At 46.0% G+C, this 14,629-nt stretch overlaps 2 protein-coding genes across 2 annotated transcripts in view; both read left to right on the top strand.

Annotated features, from left to right (window-relative positions):
* LOC108031448 (insulin-like receptor) overlaps nucleotides 1–8,388 on the top strand; it is a 52,285-nt gene extending 43,897 nt beyond the window's left edge. The window contains exons 7-14 of the mRNA XM_017104880.3: nucleotides 19–185; nucleotides 251–539; nucleotides 639–1,001; nucleotides 1,068–1,492; nucleotides 1,578–1,692; nucleotides 1,755–2,390; nucleotides 2,452–2,756; nucleotides 2,830–8,388. Of these exons, the coding sequence (XP_016960369.1) occupies nucleotides 19–185; nucleotides 251–539; nucleotides 639–1,001; nucleotides 1,068–1,492; nucleotides 1,578–1,692; nucleotides 1,755–2,390; nucleotides 2,452–2,756; nucleotides 2,830–5,379 (4,850 nt within the window). The 3' untranslated portion in view covers nucleotides 5,380–8,388. The remainder of the gene's footprint in view (nucleotides 1–18; nucleotides 186–250; nucleotides 540–638; nucleotides 1,002–1,067; nucleotides 1,493–1,577; nucleotides 1,693–1,754; nucleotides 2,391–2,451; nucleotides 2,757–2,829) is intronic.
* A 1,271-nt stretch (nucleotides 8,389–9,659) lies between these two features.
* Nucleotides 9,660–11,908, top strand: LOC108031230 (cilia- and flagella-associated protein 161). The gene is made up of 4 exons (XM_017104465.3): nucleotides 9,660–9,842; nucleotides 10,319–10,837; nucleotides 10,897–10,998; nucleotides 11,568–11,908. The coding sequence occupies exons 1-4, from the start codon at nucleotides 9,786–9,788 to the stop codon at nucleotides 11,733–11,735; spliced, it is 846 nt and encodes a 281-aa protein (XP_016959954.1). The 5' UTR covers nucleotides 9,660–9,785; the 3' UTR covers nucleotides 11,736–11,908.
* The last annotated feature ends 2,721 nt before the right edge of the window (nucleotides 11,909–14,629 follow it).

Genomic DNA, 14,629 nt, shown 5'->3' with positions numbered 1-14,629 from the left:
CACTTCTCTTCCCTCTAGTTTGTCCCGCGGAGTGCAAAAACAACTGCATCGATGAGAAAACCTGCTGCCACAAGGACTGTTTGGGCTGCGTGAGAGATAAAAATGGCAAGGAGAGCTGCATCAGCTGTCGAAATGTGTCGTTAAATAACGTTTGCCTGGACATCTGTCCGGTTGGCTACTTTGTGGTAAGCCCTCCACCCCCGAAATTCCAGTTATGATGATAATATCTAACAATTTTAATCGTCCACAGCGCGACAGCCGCTGCGTTACGGAGAGGGAGTGCCTCGCTTTGACCAAGTTCGAGAAGGGCAAGGAGCTGAACGGCATCCCCTACAACGGAAGCTGTTTGATCCGCTGTCCGCAGGGCTACAAGTATGTGGACGGCAAAATTCCGTGCGAGCCATGCCCGGACGGCAGGTGCGACAAGGAGTGCGTCGCCGGTCTCATCGACAGTTTGCAGCGCGCGCGGGAGTATGTGGGCTGCACCATAATCACAGGGGAAGAGCCCCTGACGATCAGCGTCAAACGTGAAAGCGGTGGTGAGTGTTTCATGCGGAAAGGGCCAGAGATATTTAAAATATTTGACTCTGGATAGAAAGAACCATCGATATATTATATATATTTACCTATTTCTCCAGCCAACGTCATGGATGATTTGGAAAAGAACTTGGGTGAAATTCATACCATTCGATCCTCGCTAATGGTTCACCTGACCTACGGAGTGAAATCGCTGAAGTTCTTCAAATCCCTAACCGAAATTAGCGGCAACCCGCCGATGGAGTCGAAGAGGTTCGCCCTGTACGTGCTGGACAATCGCGACCTCGAGGAGATCTGGCCTGCGAATCAAACGGTGTTCATCAGGAATGGCGGCGTCTTCTTCCACTTCAACCCGAAACTGTGTGTGGCCACGATCAACAAGCTGCTGCCCATGCTGGCCTCCAAACCCACGTCGTTCGACAAGCGCGATGTGGCCACTGACTCGAACGGAAATCGCGGATCTTGTGAGTGATCTAGTCCCTAATTCCTCATAGTTATGATTGAACTGATTCGAGTGCTTTGCCTTACAGGTGGAACCGAAGTGCTGACAGTCACAACCATAAGCGTGGGATCGACCGCTGCGCGCTTGAATGTCACGTCTCGGGTGGAATTGGGCGAGCCCCGCGAGCCGACCAATGCGACAGTGATTTTTAAGGACCCTCGGGCCTTCATCGGCTACGTCTTCTATCACACAGTATACCCAGAGGGGTTTCCACCAAAGAGCGAGGACGATCCCTGCGATAAGCGCTGGGAAGTCAGTGCCCCGGACAAGAGCGGCGAGCTGATTTTGTCCGACCTGCACCCCTTCACCCGGTACGTCTACTACGTCCGGACCATGGCCATATCCTCGGAGTTGACCAACGCGGAGAGTGCACTGCAGGAGTTCAAGACAAACCCGGGCCGACCTTCGATGGTGACCGACTTCGTGGTCACCGCCATCTCTGACTCGAAAATTGTGAGTATGAAGAAACAAACTCAAAAAGACAATTTGAAGACTACCTTGTGAATGCCCAACTGATGCAATCCTCTTTCTCTCACAGAACGTGACCTGGACCTATACGAATGACCCCAAGGGCGTGCTCACACGCTTCTTTATAAAAGCAAAACTGATCAATCGACCATTCCGGAACAATAACCGAGACTACTGCTCCGAACGTAAGCTATATTCTTATAATTTGAGGTTTAAAATAATAAAAATGGTTCGTTGTGCACTGTAGCTCTGGAAAAGGCCATGGAAAATGATATGCCGGCCACGACGCCCGTGAAGAAGCCAGACAAGTCGTTGGGTGACTGCGAATGCGATGGAACTGCGAAGAAGTCCGGTAAAAAGGAATTCGACGACCGCAATACCCAGGCCAGCATGGAGTTTGAGAACACGCTGCAGAACTTTGTGTTCGTTCCGAACCAGGGGAGGAACAGGTCGGGATCACCTGACAAGTCGAAAGATTCTGGAGGTGCGGGCCTCGATTCCAATGCGATCCCCAACGGTGGAGCCAAGAATTCTGCCCGCCAGAGACGGCACCTGCCAGAGTTCGATTCCACGGGCGGCAGTGTGCTGCTCCGCCATGTGCGGTCCATGGCCGCCGACACCAAGACGAAGGACAGCGAGGACACGTTCAAGGACCACGAGATCCTGTCCGCCAACAAAAAGTTCTACGAGGTGTTTGCCCGGGAGTTGCCGGTCAATCAAACGTACTTTGTCTTCGATAACTTGCGCCACTTCACTCGCTACTCCGTCTACGTGGTGGCCTGTAGACAGGAGATCCCCAGTGAAAGAAATTTGAATAAGCTGGCGGGGCCGCCTCAGCTTTGCAGCGATTACGAAAGCATCTTCCAAACGACCAAGAAGAGGGGTGAGTTGCCAGCTGGAACAGTTCATCCATAGGTTATTTCTAACGATTGGTTCTCTCGTAGATCAAGCTGACAATGTCACCAAACTGCAAGTAGTCTTGGAAAACGCCAACAACACGGAGTCCTCGGTGCGCCTTAGCTGGGATCCACCAGTCGATCCCAATGGCGAGATCGTCACCTACGAAGTGGCCTACAAGTTGCAGAAGCCGGATCAGGTGGAGGAGAAGAAGTGCATCCCGGTGGCGGACTACAACCAGACCGCCGGCTATCCACTGAAGCTCAACGAGGGCCTGTACAGCTTCAGGGTACGAGCGAACTCGATAGCGGGATACGGCGCCTGGACGGATTTCAAATACAGAGAAGTGGAGGTAGGTTCAAACATGGTGTTGCTCACAGGGATATGGTGCACATATAAGAGTATTCTTTTCTTCCTTCCCACAGCCTCCGCCGAGCTACGCAAAGTACTTTATCTGGTCGTCGGGAATCGCAGGTGCCCTGTTGATTATCTTCCTGATGGCCTATGTGCGCCACCTGCGCAAGCGGGGTCCCTCCAACGACCTGCACATGAACACGGAGGTTAATCCGTTCTATGCCAGCATGCAGTACATACCCGACGACTGGGAGGTGCTGCGGGAGAACATCATTCAGTTGGCTCCCCTGGGCCAGGGCTCCTTTGGCATGGTGTACGAGGGTATACTGAAGTCGTTTCGTGGCAATGGCGAGGACATGGAGTGCGCCATCAAGACGGTCAACGAGAACGCCACGGATCGCGAGCGAACCAATTTCCTGAGCGAGGCCAGCGTTATGAAGGAGTTCGATACCTACCATGTGGTGCGACTGCTGGGCGTCTGCTCCAGGGGCCAGCCCGCCCTGGTGGTCATGGAACTGATGAAGAAGGGCGACCTCAAGTCCTACCTGCGGGCCCATCGCCCCGAGGAGCGGGATGAGGCCATGATGGCGTATCTCAACCGCATTGGGGTGACCGGAAACGCCCAGCCTCCGACCTATGCAAGGATCTACCAAATGGCCATTGAGATTGCGGATGGCATGGCCTATTTGGCGGCCAAGAAGTTCGTGCATCGAGATCTGGCAGCTCGTAACTGCATGGTGGCCGATGATCTGACAGTGAAGATCGGTGACTTTGGCATGACGCGGGATATCTACGAAACGGACTATTACCGCAAGGGCACCAAGGGTCTGCTGCCAGTGCGCTGGATGCCGCCGGAGAGCTTGCGAGATGGCGTCTACTCCAGTGCCAGTGATGTGTTCAGCTTCGGCGTGGTGCTCTGGGAAATGGCCACCTTGGCGGCTCAGCCATATCAGGGACTTTCCAACGAGCAAGTGCTGCGCTTCGTCATGGATGGTGGCGTTATGGAAAGGCCGGAAAATTGCCCGGACTTACTCCACAGACTGATGCAAAGGTGCTGGCATCACAGGTCTTCGGCCAGACCAAGTTTTCTGGACATCATTGCGTACCTCGAACCGCAATGCCCAAGTTCGAAGTTTAAGGATGTGTCCTTCTACCACTCGAATGTGGGTTTGCAGCATCGGGAGAAGGAGCGCAAGGAGCGCAACCAGATGGATGCATTCGCGGCGGTTCCGTTGGATCAGGATATACAGGACCGGGATCAGCAGGAGGACACCACACCGCTGCGAACGGGCGATTATCAGGGCTACAAATCAAACATGGAGCAGAACTCATCCTTGGATCAACCGGCTGAGAGCCCCATCGCCTTGGTCGATGATCAGGTCACCCACTCGCCTTTCAGCCTGCCGTCGGGATTCATAGCGAGCAGCACTCCCGATGGCCAAGCTGCGATGCCGACCGCTTTCCAGAATCTGCCACCCATGCAAGGTTCGGACTTTACCGCCTACGTGCAACCGGATGCGGACGCTTTGGCCGGCGACCAGGGATACGAGCTCTACGATCCGAGTCCGAAGTGCGCGGAGCTGCCGACGAGCAGAAGTGGCAGTACAGGAGGCGGAGGCAAGCTCAGTGGAGAGCAGCATTTGCTGCCCAAAAAGGGCCGGCAGCCCGTCATCATGAGCAGTTCCATGCCGGATGACGTGATCGGTGGATCCTCGCTGCAGCCCTCGACGGCCTCGGCGGCCAGCTCCAATGCAAGCTCCCACACAGGGCGCTTACCTAGTCTCAAGAGAGCAGTGGCGGACACGTTCCGCAATCGGGCCAACCTCTTCAATCGCCATGTGCTCAACCACAAGCGAACGGGCAGCAATGCCAGCCACAAGAGTAATGCCTCCAATGCCCCGAGTACCAGCAGTAACACCAACCTCACCAGTCACCCGGTCGCCATGGGCAATCTGGGGACCATAGAGAGTGGTGGCAGTGGTTCGGCTGGCAGCTACACAGGCACTCCCCGCTTTTACACGCCAACTGCCACGCCCAGCGCAGGAGGAGGCGGTGGTATGGCCATCAGCGACAATCCCAACTACAAATTGCTGGACGAATCGCTGGCCAGCGAACAGGCCACCATCCTGACCACCAGCAGCCCCAATCCGAATTACGAGATGATGCACCCGCCCAGCAGTCTGATCAGCACCAACCCGAACTATGTGCCCATGAATGAGCCACCTGTTCAGATGGCCGGGGTGACCATCAGCCACAATCCGAATTACCAGCCCATGCAGGCGCCTCTGAACGCACGCCAAAGCAGCTCCGACGAGGACAACGAACTGGACGAGGAGGATGACGACGACGAGGACGACGATGTGGATGACGAGCATGTGGAGCACATCAAGATGGAGCGCATGCCACTGAGTCGGCCCAGGCAGAGGGCGGTGCCCAGCAAGACGCAGCCACCGCGCAGCCGCAGCGTCAGCCAGACCAGGAAGTCGCCCACGAACAGCAACTCCGGCGTGGCGACGACTGGCGCGGGCAACATGTCCAACCTGCTCAAGGAGAGCTGGCTGCGACCGGCGAGCACAACGAGGCCGCCGCCGCCCAATGGATTCATCGGCAGGGAGGCGTAATCGTTGGGAGCGTAGTGCTGTAGAACCTGTAAATAGATTAGCGAGGGGAGGACGCACGGGTATAGAGTAGCAAACTTTTGCCGCAAGCCAAGCTTCCTTGACGTTGACTCTTCCCGAGACCTGCAGACTAGGGTGGCGAAGTAGTAGAAGAATCTGTACAACCGGGAAGCAATCTACTGTCAGTTTCTAGCAATGAAGCCGCAAAAGTAATGCAATGCGATCATGCAATTGATGAGGATTGCCTCCTCATTTGTATGTTTTTTATTTTAAATTTGTAAAATTGAGATTCGTAGAATTTGTCAACGATTATATAAAAAGCAAGGCTGAATTGGTAGGAACCAGGCAAAGGGATTGCTTACCTACATGAAGATTCGAGCCACCCTGACCGCACATGTATAATACCAATAGTTTCGATTAAGCCTATTTATGTTTACGTATTCGTTTAGTATTTACTCTACTTTTTTGTTTGTTTAAATTAATGAACTAGAGCCGTTAACGCAATACAAAACGAGAGCAGAGAACGATGGTGAAAGCAGAGCAGATAAAGCAGAGAAAACAGAAACAGAAAACAAGTCCTACATGCAAATAACAAAAGTACAAAAGCCAACAACCAACCAACCTAAGTACCGTTTAAATAGACATACAAATTCTACCAATTATAGCTTATAACTCATACCTACTACGTATATTAATTATGATAATTTTTAGTACCTACCAAATCAAATCGCAGAGAGCGAGGCGAGCGTAAGGGTTAGAGCAGCAGAGCAGTAGAGGAAACGGAAGCGGAAGCGGCACAACAGCAAACACGGAAATAGACGAACTATGCAGCAGCAACAAGCAATACAAAAACAAAACAAAACGAAACAAAACAACAACTGTCTTCACTGAGTTAGCTAGCGATAGTTATAGTTATCCAAATACCTACCTAAACGTAACTAAATCTAAACGTTACTCAGCTAATTTTAGAAGCATGTCGCAATGCCATGCAGTTTTAGCGCCCTTACCCCTGATTTTTATTTATACATACGCCTACGCCTACGATTATTTTAAGCAAGTGCGAGCAAGTGTTGCTTGATTGTTCATAATTCGCCCCTGGTTTCTCCTCTTTTTTATTGCGTAATTGTAATATTTATTGTGAAAGTGGCAAAAGTTTGCTCTGCTCTAGAGGTACCATCTACATACGCGAGCAAAGGCAAGAACTTTTGTTTAATTTTTTTTCTAAATTAAATTTCGTTGAAGCCAAGCTTCGGAGAGGGAGGAGAGGAGTTGGAAGGGAAGAGGAAACCATAACGTAATTTCACACCGAGAGCTTAACTAACTGATGCATCATAATTATTGTATACAATCTGCTGTCGTTTTTATACAGCACACGCTATATGCGGAAGCAAAAGCATTTTATGTACTAACCTAGGTAAAAGCAAATCCTAACGAAGCAAAAACAAAACGAAAAATCCATAGACTCATATACAACAGTTTTCACTAGGCCTAAATAATCTGCCATACGCCATTAACTCAAATATGAACAAGAAACCGGACGGATTTTGTTTTCTTAATCGTTTAATTTAATGCCCAACAATAGCTCGTAGGCGAAACAATAGACAAATTATATACCATATATATTTACACATAATTAGGAACTGAACGTGATATGTTTGCTGAGTGTACTATCCTGACAGTTCTCCGACCCCTGGCAGATTGGGTGCCAGTCCAGACCAAGCACACAACATTCTTTTCGAAAATCTGAAGAAAGCAATAGCCCACTTTAGCAACAGCAACAGCAGCAACAGCAACAGCAGCAACAGCAACAGCAACAACAAAACATTTAATATTATCGACAACAACTGCAACAAATGGAATTTTTAAACGAAAAACAACTACAACAAAAGTATTCGATATTTGCCTTCGCTCTTTATATTATTATATATTTAACTATACAAACACCTATATTTAATGACTAAATGGAAGCAAAGAAACGCAAAACAGAAACGGAAGCAGAAGCAGCATGTGCAACGTTTTTTGTTTTTATTTTATAGATGCAAAGCGAAAACAAGGAAACTAAATATTTAAATGAATTATACAAATTACCTAGATCGTAGGCCCTGTAAGAACGAGCAGTCGGGTGGCGAAACCTTGAACTAATTTTAATGTATAGCTTAGAGAAGGAGGAAAACAACTAGTGCTAATTATATAAACAAAACTGGGAAGCAAGCGATATTTACACTGAAAACTGAAGTAAAAATTATAAAAAAAACAAACAAAATAAAAAAGAAACAAAAAGAAACAATTATATTAATTTAACTATGTAATACGCTATATGCATAACGAAACAATAGATATTCTACACAAACACACGTGCACACCGACACCCACACACCCACACACCCACACACACATTTACATACATTACACACACACACACACACACACACACACACACTAAAAAGACTGAAAGATATAGTTCCTTTTGTTTTTATGTACATAAAAGATGCGAAAAGAAAAAAGATAAATTCTAACAAGCGAAATGGTAAACTTAAAGCGATGCAAGCGCGGTGGGGCGACGTAAAAACAATTAATGGAATTATACATTAAACGAGTAAATTAAAGGTAAATCAACAAAGCAGCAGAAAGCACTATGCGGCATCATGTAACCTGTATATTTAGTAGTCGAATTAACTAAATTGTTGTAGCATAAAGTGGAAGACGAGCGCTCTCGCGACAACGCCAAATATCAACTACTTATATAGCGATATATATCCGGGATGGTTGGGCCTGGGTCGCGGCCGCTCCTCGCTGCTTAAATGTATATACACGCGAACATCTATTTCAATAAACAGTACCATTAAACAAATTATTGTAAACTAAACACACATAAACATTGTAAACACACAGAAAGGATAAAAAATAAAAGCTTCAATATTTTTATTATTTCTAATTAAAGCTAATTGTAAAAATAATGCTAAGTTAATTGTTTCCTGTTTGTTTAAGCAAAATAAAAAAAAAAAAACAAAATATAATAAAAAGAAAATACAAATAAAATTCAATACTACAAGTAACAACAAGGATTTTATTCACACAAATTAAGACCCGAATTTCTTATGACTAGGTTCTCCAGACGAGAAGCTTAGAGATCTGGAAAAATATCAACAGGATTCCAATAGATTCTGGGCATGTTTTCTGGTTCTAGCTTGAAGGAGAGTATCTGAGGCAACATTTTTACTTTGAGATATCTAAGAAAAATGAAAACTAGATACGACTGTGAATTCTTTAGAAAACAATTTCCAAAACATCCAACTATTTTATCATTCTTACAATCTATCTTTGTATATTTTCAAAACCTGTGTCTTAATCATCCCTAAATGTTTCGAAAATATCTCATTTGTGATCGATATATTCCTTATACATCCCTATATATACCAACTATATCTCTGTCGAATTTTAGGATATCCCTTGGATGTATGTAGATGTAAATAGTTAATATGATTGCGGATACCTCATTAATACTAGTTCATTCCCCCAGCCCATCCAGGTGATGGACTGTCTAATTAGCAAGCCCTTTCTTTAGTTGCCGCCCCACTCCCACCTCCCTAATGCTGGGCCAATCGGAGGAAGTGCCAGAGATTTGGGGATGAGCCACTAACCATTCCGCAGGGGAGCTGACAAATAATCTAATTAGACGCCGAGCGATGAGTTTCAACTGTCAAAAGATGAATGCGGGTGATTTCGCAGCCCCACGGAAACTACTCGAAACGCGAGCCACCGGATTCGGGGCGAGGATGGGGCGCCGAGAGGGATGGCGACATTGTGTCAAGATGTCAAAGGGAAAGGTAATAAATTGCCGGCTCCTCGGCAGCTGGTGGAAGAGCGGTCCAAAGATGCCCTCGGCACTTTCAATTTCCGCAGCGGCGTTTTTCAGTGCGAGCGGCAATTCCTCGGAGGACCACTGACGACATGCGCACTCTCGGCTCGGCCCGACATGTAATTAGTTGGATACTTCATTAACCACAGTCGACAATCAACAAATGAGTAATTAACTTGCGCCAGGGACTCCGACTCCGGCTCTCGGCTCCTCGCCGGCAGCTCGCTCGTGTGCAGTTAATATTTCATAATTAAGCAATTTATTTTCGCCTCTTTGACAGGATCAAAGATGAGGCCGCCGGCAAAGCGCCGCATGCAAATTTTATGCCCGGTTAGCCGCCGGTGGGTAGGCATTGTGTGTGGCTCCCGGCAGGAGCAGGGAACTATGTGCGAGTCTTTGATCTTTCAAGAAAGCCCATCGTAGTAGGTGGTTACCAGGCTGTCACTGGGTAATCCACACTCCACACAACAAAACTAGGAACCACCTGACTTGCTGCTGGACTGATGAGGTTGATAGAAGTCTCCCCATCTTGAAGGCGATTTCGAGAAGCATGTATGGACCCGGCGTGAAGGTGGGCAACTGGCTGGAAACTGCCTTGTCCGAGGAGGTGAGTATTCCTCACCCGTATGGTGATTAAATTTTGGGAAAGCATTTTAATATATTTAATAAGTTTGATGATATTTAATAGGAGTAAACTAACTATTTTTATAGCTACTTGACTATCCATATTGTCCCATATTACCCATAATATTTTTTTAGCTATATAAATATCTGAACCTTCATCAAATTGTCTAAATAAACAGTACAATTTCATTTATATTATTATTATACTTATGGATCATATATATTTATTGATCTTATTTTAGAAAATTAAAGAAGGATCACCCTAACAATATTTTGATTACTTTCTATGAAAATGTATTAATTCGTAACCACGAAATTGAACTCAAAATGTCTTAAAGAAATATAGGAACTATTTTAATTTCTTATATATGTAAGAACTATATATATATATTTCTTATATATAATGTATAAAAAATAAGATCTCATAACTGATTCACTAGCCACATTTACCATTTGCAGATGCGTGTGAGCGACATGAAGAAGCGCCGGGAGAGCGGCAACCTGTTGCTGGACCGCACCCGCGCCGTCTACGACCGCTTCTACCAGGAGACGGTGTTGGGTCCGCCGCAGGATGTGCTGGCCTTCGGCGCCTTGGTGCAGCTGCGGCCCGTGAGGATCAACGTCTGCCGCCAGCAGGACATCGACCAGAACCTGGTCCTGTCGGTGGTCATCACCCAGGAGGGCCTGCACCGCAACTGCACCACCATCAACGAGATGTGCGACCTCTCGGTGGCCCCTGCCCCTCATCCCTCGCTGCGCAGCAGCTTCAGGATTGTCAGTCCCAACGACGAGGACCGCTCCGGGCAGTACTTGGCGTACGGCGAGAAGTTCCGCCTCCAAACCCTGGAGCCCGCCGATGAGCCCATGTACGTGTTTAGCGGACCCAAGAGGCTGAACCTCTCGCTGCCCGTGGAGAAGGCCTTCTACACCACCAAACACGGCGAGGTTACACTCCCTCTGGGCTTGGTATCGCACAAGGTCTGTCCTTCCATCCCCATCCTAGAAGTATTTATAAGGTATAGTTAAACACCCAACAGAATATCGGACCCTCTGCCCGGGTGCCCACTTCACACACTCATTTTTTCTGTGCCCACAAGGATCCCGATCTGCGATTCGAAAACGAGGGAAAAACCATACCCGTAAGTGAAAAAAAACTATTAAACAATCATTTCAATGTACAAAAACTGAGAACAAAGAACAAACATTCTCAATTTAAGAATCCGCTGTTGCACTTATTCGAGAAGAAAAGTTCCTGAAATCAAGACAACACTTCTCTCGATGCTGTTTTGCGAGTAAATGAGCTCAGAAAAGGGAATTCTTGATTATGTTTTTTTTTAGACTAATAAAGTCTCTCAATTTAAGAATCGATTCGTGCTTACTTTCGAGAATTGAGAAGATTTTGACGGTGTTTGCTTAAGATTGTGTGAATATTATGTTAAGAATTGAACAATAGAATTTATTTTAAATTTTTAACATGAAAATAATGAAAGAATGAAAGAATCTAATAAATTATAAAAATTTATTAGATGCTCATATATGTAAAAATGTGAGAGATGATACAAATACTTCAAGCTATAACTTTATTCTGCGAACTTTTTGTAATGTTTAGTTTAAATATAATTTTTGGTTTGAGTTTACTTCCGGTAAATTCCTTCGCCAACTTTATTTACTGAACAATTAATATTTTATTTCAATCCCATCATACTAGGTAAACAATCCGTTGCTCATAGTTCATGCGGTCACCAACCGAAATCTGGCAGTGGAGAACGTGGTGGCCAACACCCTGTTTGGCCCGGAGTTCCAGGTGTCCGTGCAGACCTACAAGAATGTGTACAAGCGGGAGACCTGGAAGAACCAGTGGAAGTTCACATATTGAAATAGCTTATCCCACATTGTGGTGTGTTTTCAGTCTTTGCATTGCATAGGATTCGAACTGGGGTGCAGCTCCTACCTGCTGCGGCATTCAAACGACCCATTCAAATGAGCTGTTGCGAGTTCGCCTGTTTGTTAAGCATGTCAAAATAAAAGACGAGAAGTTGTCGTAAATTCCGTTTGATAGTCGGGCAATGCCAAGAATCCCGGGTGGAAATTTATGTCGCCCCTCGCAAGTTGCTGGCCGGCCAACGAGGCGTGTGAGTGATTTGTTGCGGGGGCAACGCTGGGGGAGAACGCCGCGAGTTGCGCCACTTTATGCCTGTGATAAATTAATTAAAATTAGACAATAACTACGACGGGAAGAGGCTAATGAGCTGGAGACGATCGACAAGGGCAGCATCTTCTGCTCGTCGCCCGACTGCAGACTGAAACAGATCTCGTAGAACATGTCAGCGCAACAAATTTCAATTAGTTCGCGCTTCACTTATTTGACGGCAGCACAGCAGTCATAAAAAGAAAGTGCCGCCCCCAGACGGAGCTGGAGATCGGAGGCAGCACATTGTAGCATACACTGGGAAGAAATCTGACTGACAACAGAGCAGGAGTTTGAAAGCGCTTGTGAAGGTGTCAAAAAGTATGCAGTAAAAAAATGATCTTCCAAAAATTCATTCTGACTTTTATACGAGAAATATATTGTTGCATGCTTCTAGGCACCATTACAAATTGTTTAAAAGTTATTGTAATTTATATTGCTATAAGTAAAGTTGAAATATTTAAACATCAGGATTAATTCTGGTTTTCGCATTACAAATATATTGTTGCATAATTTTAGACAACATTACACATATTACACAATGAAGATATACAGCTTCCATACCTAGTTTTGCTTTGCAAGTTAATGAATATTTAACTCAAGAACGATTATATCAATTTAATATTCCACTTGATAATTAATATTAAAATTAAAGATGAGACAGTGATTTTCTTCCCCTTTAAAAAGTAAATATTTACTCTGCGTGTACCATAATTAATTTGAACAACTAAATTCGGCGCACACTGCACTATTGTAAAACCCTGATTGGGATTTTAATTGGCCACGGGATCAGCGCCCCAAGGAACTTAAGTGCCCCAGGAGCGCGTCTTTTGGGAATATTGCGAAGTAAAGAGCTGCAAATGAAGCCAAAGGTCCCCGACATCGAGTTATTTTCGGCCCCTCGCTCCGATTACATGTTTTCTGTCATAGATTAGCCGCGGCCCGCCTTCAGCAGCCACAGGATTTCACACTCCCTCGACTTCGTCTTCAATGTTTCCCGGCATCTGTTGCAGTCGCGGAGTGTCTCGAGTGACAAAGTGGTTCGAGGGGAGTATCGCTTTCGGATTCTGGGTGTTTCCTCCGGGCTAAACTGCACATTACTTATGCAGGATGATTTACTGAGACGCGTGACAGATTTACAAGTTGCATTCACTGCATTAATTCATCATAAATACTCGATCTCGTGTGGGGGCCTTAAATTGGGTTGCGTGCCCAATAGATGGGATATACTCGTATGGTATGGGCCTTGATAGAGGGATCTTCGCACCTTCGACTGGCCTGACACATCGAGGAAACAATTACCGCATGGCATTTCCTGCCTAATTGCACTTGCTGTGTATTTATAAAACCCTGTTCATTTGCAACACATTTTCGCCGTTTTTTGTCCGTCTGGCTGGTAATTATTACGAGGCGCTGACACAAATATCACTTGCAGGCGACTCGTGTGCAGCCGAATGTCGGCGGCAAAAATAATTTACACGCCTAATTAAGATACTGTGGAATATAATGCTTTTACGACTCTTTAATGCATCCTCTAAATATTGCATTATATTCATTTTAATCATTCTGCGAAATTAACTAAGCAAATAAGTACGTCTCTGGCCTTGGTTTTTAGTATCTATGTGTTCATATTCCTGCGAATGTGTTTTTTTACAGGGCGATCAAAACCAACTGAGCACACTCAAAACACAATAAAAGCGGAAAATGTATTTTGAATATATTGCGTGATAAAACAAAGCATCATTTGGGCCGAAAACAAGCCTTGTATCCGTTGTGTTTTCCCGGGCAGCCATGCTGCATTTTTATGTGCCATGAAATTAATTTACGATTACGACAATTTAAATTTTTAAAATCTCACTAAAAGTATGCCAGCAACATAGCTGCTTGTTTTGTCAGCAGAAAGTGTTAAAAAGCCCAAGGAGGCGGCCACAAATGCGGCCTGGGTGTTATATTATGTTGGGCATTCGGGGTTGGGGGTTGAGGGGTCTTGGGATGGGCACCCTCGGGCCATTGTGTCTCCGTTCAATATCAAAGTGTTGACTTGAGTTTATGTTTCATATTTTGTCTGAAGTCATTTAACTTCTATAAACAAACAGGGCCTTCCGGGGGCTGCTGCACGAGGACGACGATGATGTGGCACTGACGTTTATGTGGCATCGGCGGAGGCGGAACTCGTTCACGGCTTATTTGGCAGCTCTTTTGAGTCCGTTTATTGGTGTCGCTGCTGGCAACAACAAGTTTTAAGTGGCTGCTACTTTATGGGCTTATTAAAGAGGAAGTTGGTGGTTTTATTGGCCCAAAAAACGCGCCCATAAATTCCAATGGCAATGTCACAGGATGGAAGCTCAGGTGCCACGACTGACAAGAGTTTCCACTTAAGCATACGATTTATTTCACGTTCAATTTTGGTACAGAGCAACCAGCTTCATTTACCCTCATTCTAGATTACAACGCATTAAAACTATCCACACAATTGAGGGCCTAATCAAGCATGCACTCCTCCGCTCGGATTTGGCCAGTGTCTGATTTGAAAATTATTTATTTATGGCAATCAGCAGCGGAGCACGAATGGCAATTGTGTT

Source organism: Drosophila biarmipes, chromosome 3R (assembly GCF_025231255.1).
Source record: "Drosophila biarmipes strain raj3 chromosome 3R, RU_DBia_V1.1, whole genome shotgun sequence".
In the NCBI taxonomy this organism is placed as follows: Eukaryota; Metazoa; Arthropoda; class Insecta; order Diptera; family Drosophilidae; genus Drosophila; species Drosophila biarmipes.
The sequence above is the reverse complement of the archived record's forward strand: the minus strand, read 5'-3'. Positions and strand labels throughout refer to the sequence as shown.

Bases quoted from the DNA above. Each gene is read 5' to 3' on its own strand.
- LOC108031230 (XM_017104465.3), top strand. From the start codon at position 9,786: ATGTATGGACCCGGCGTGAAGGTGGGCAACTGGCTGGAAACTGCCTTG. The intron at 9,843-10,318 runs GTGAGTATTCCT...TACCATTTGCAG, and splicing joins AAACTGCCTTGTCCGAGGAG to ATGCGTGTGAGCGACATGAA. The intron at 10,838-10,896 runs GTCTGTCCTTCC...AACACCCAACAG, and splicing joins TGGGCTTGGTATCGCACAAG to AATATCGGACCCTCTGCCCG.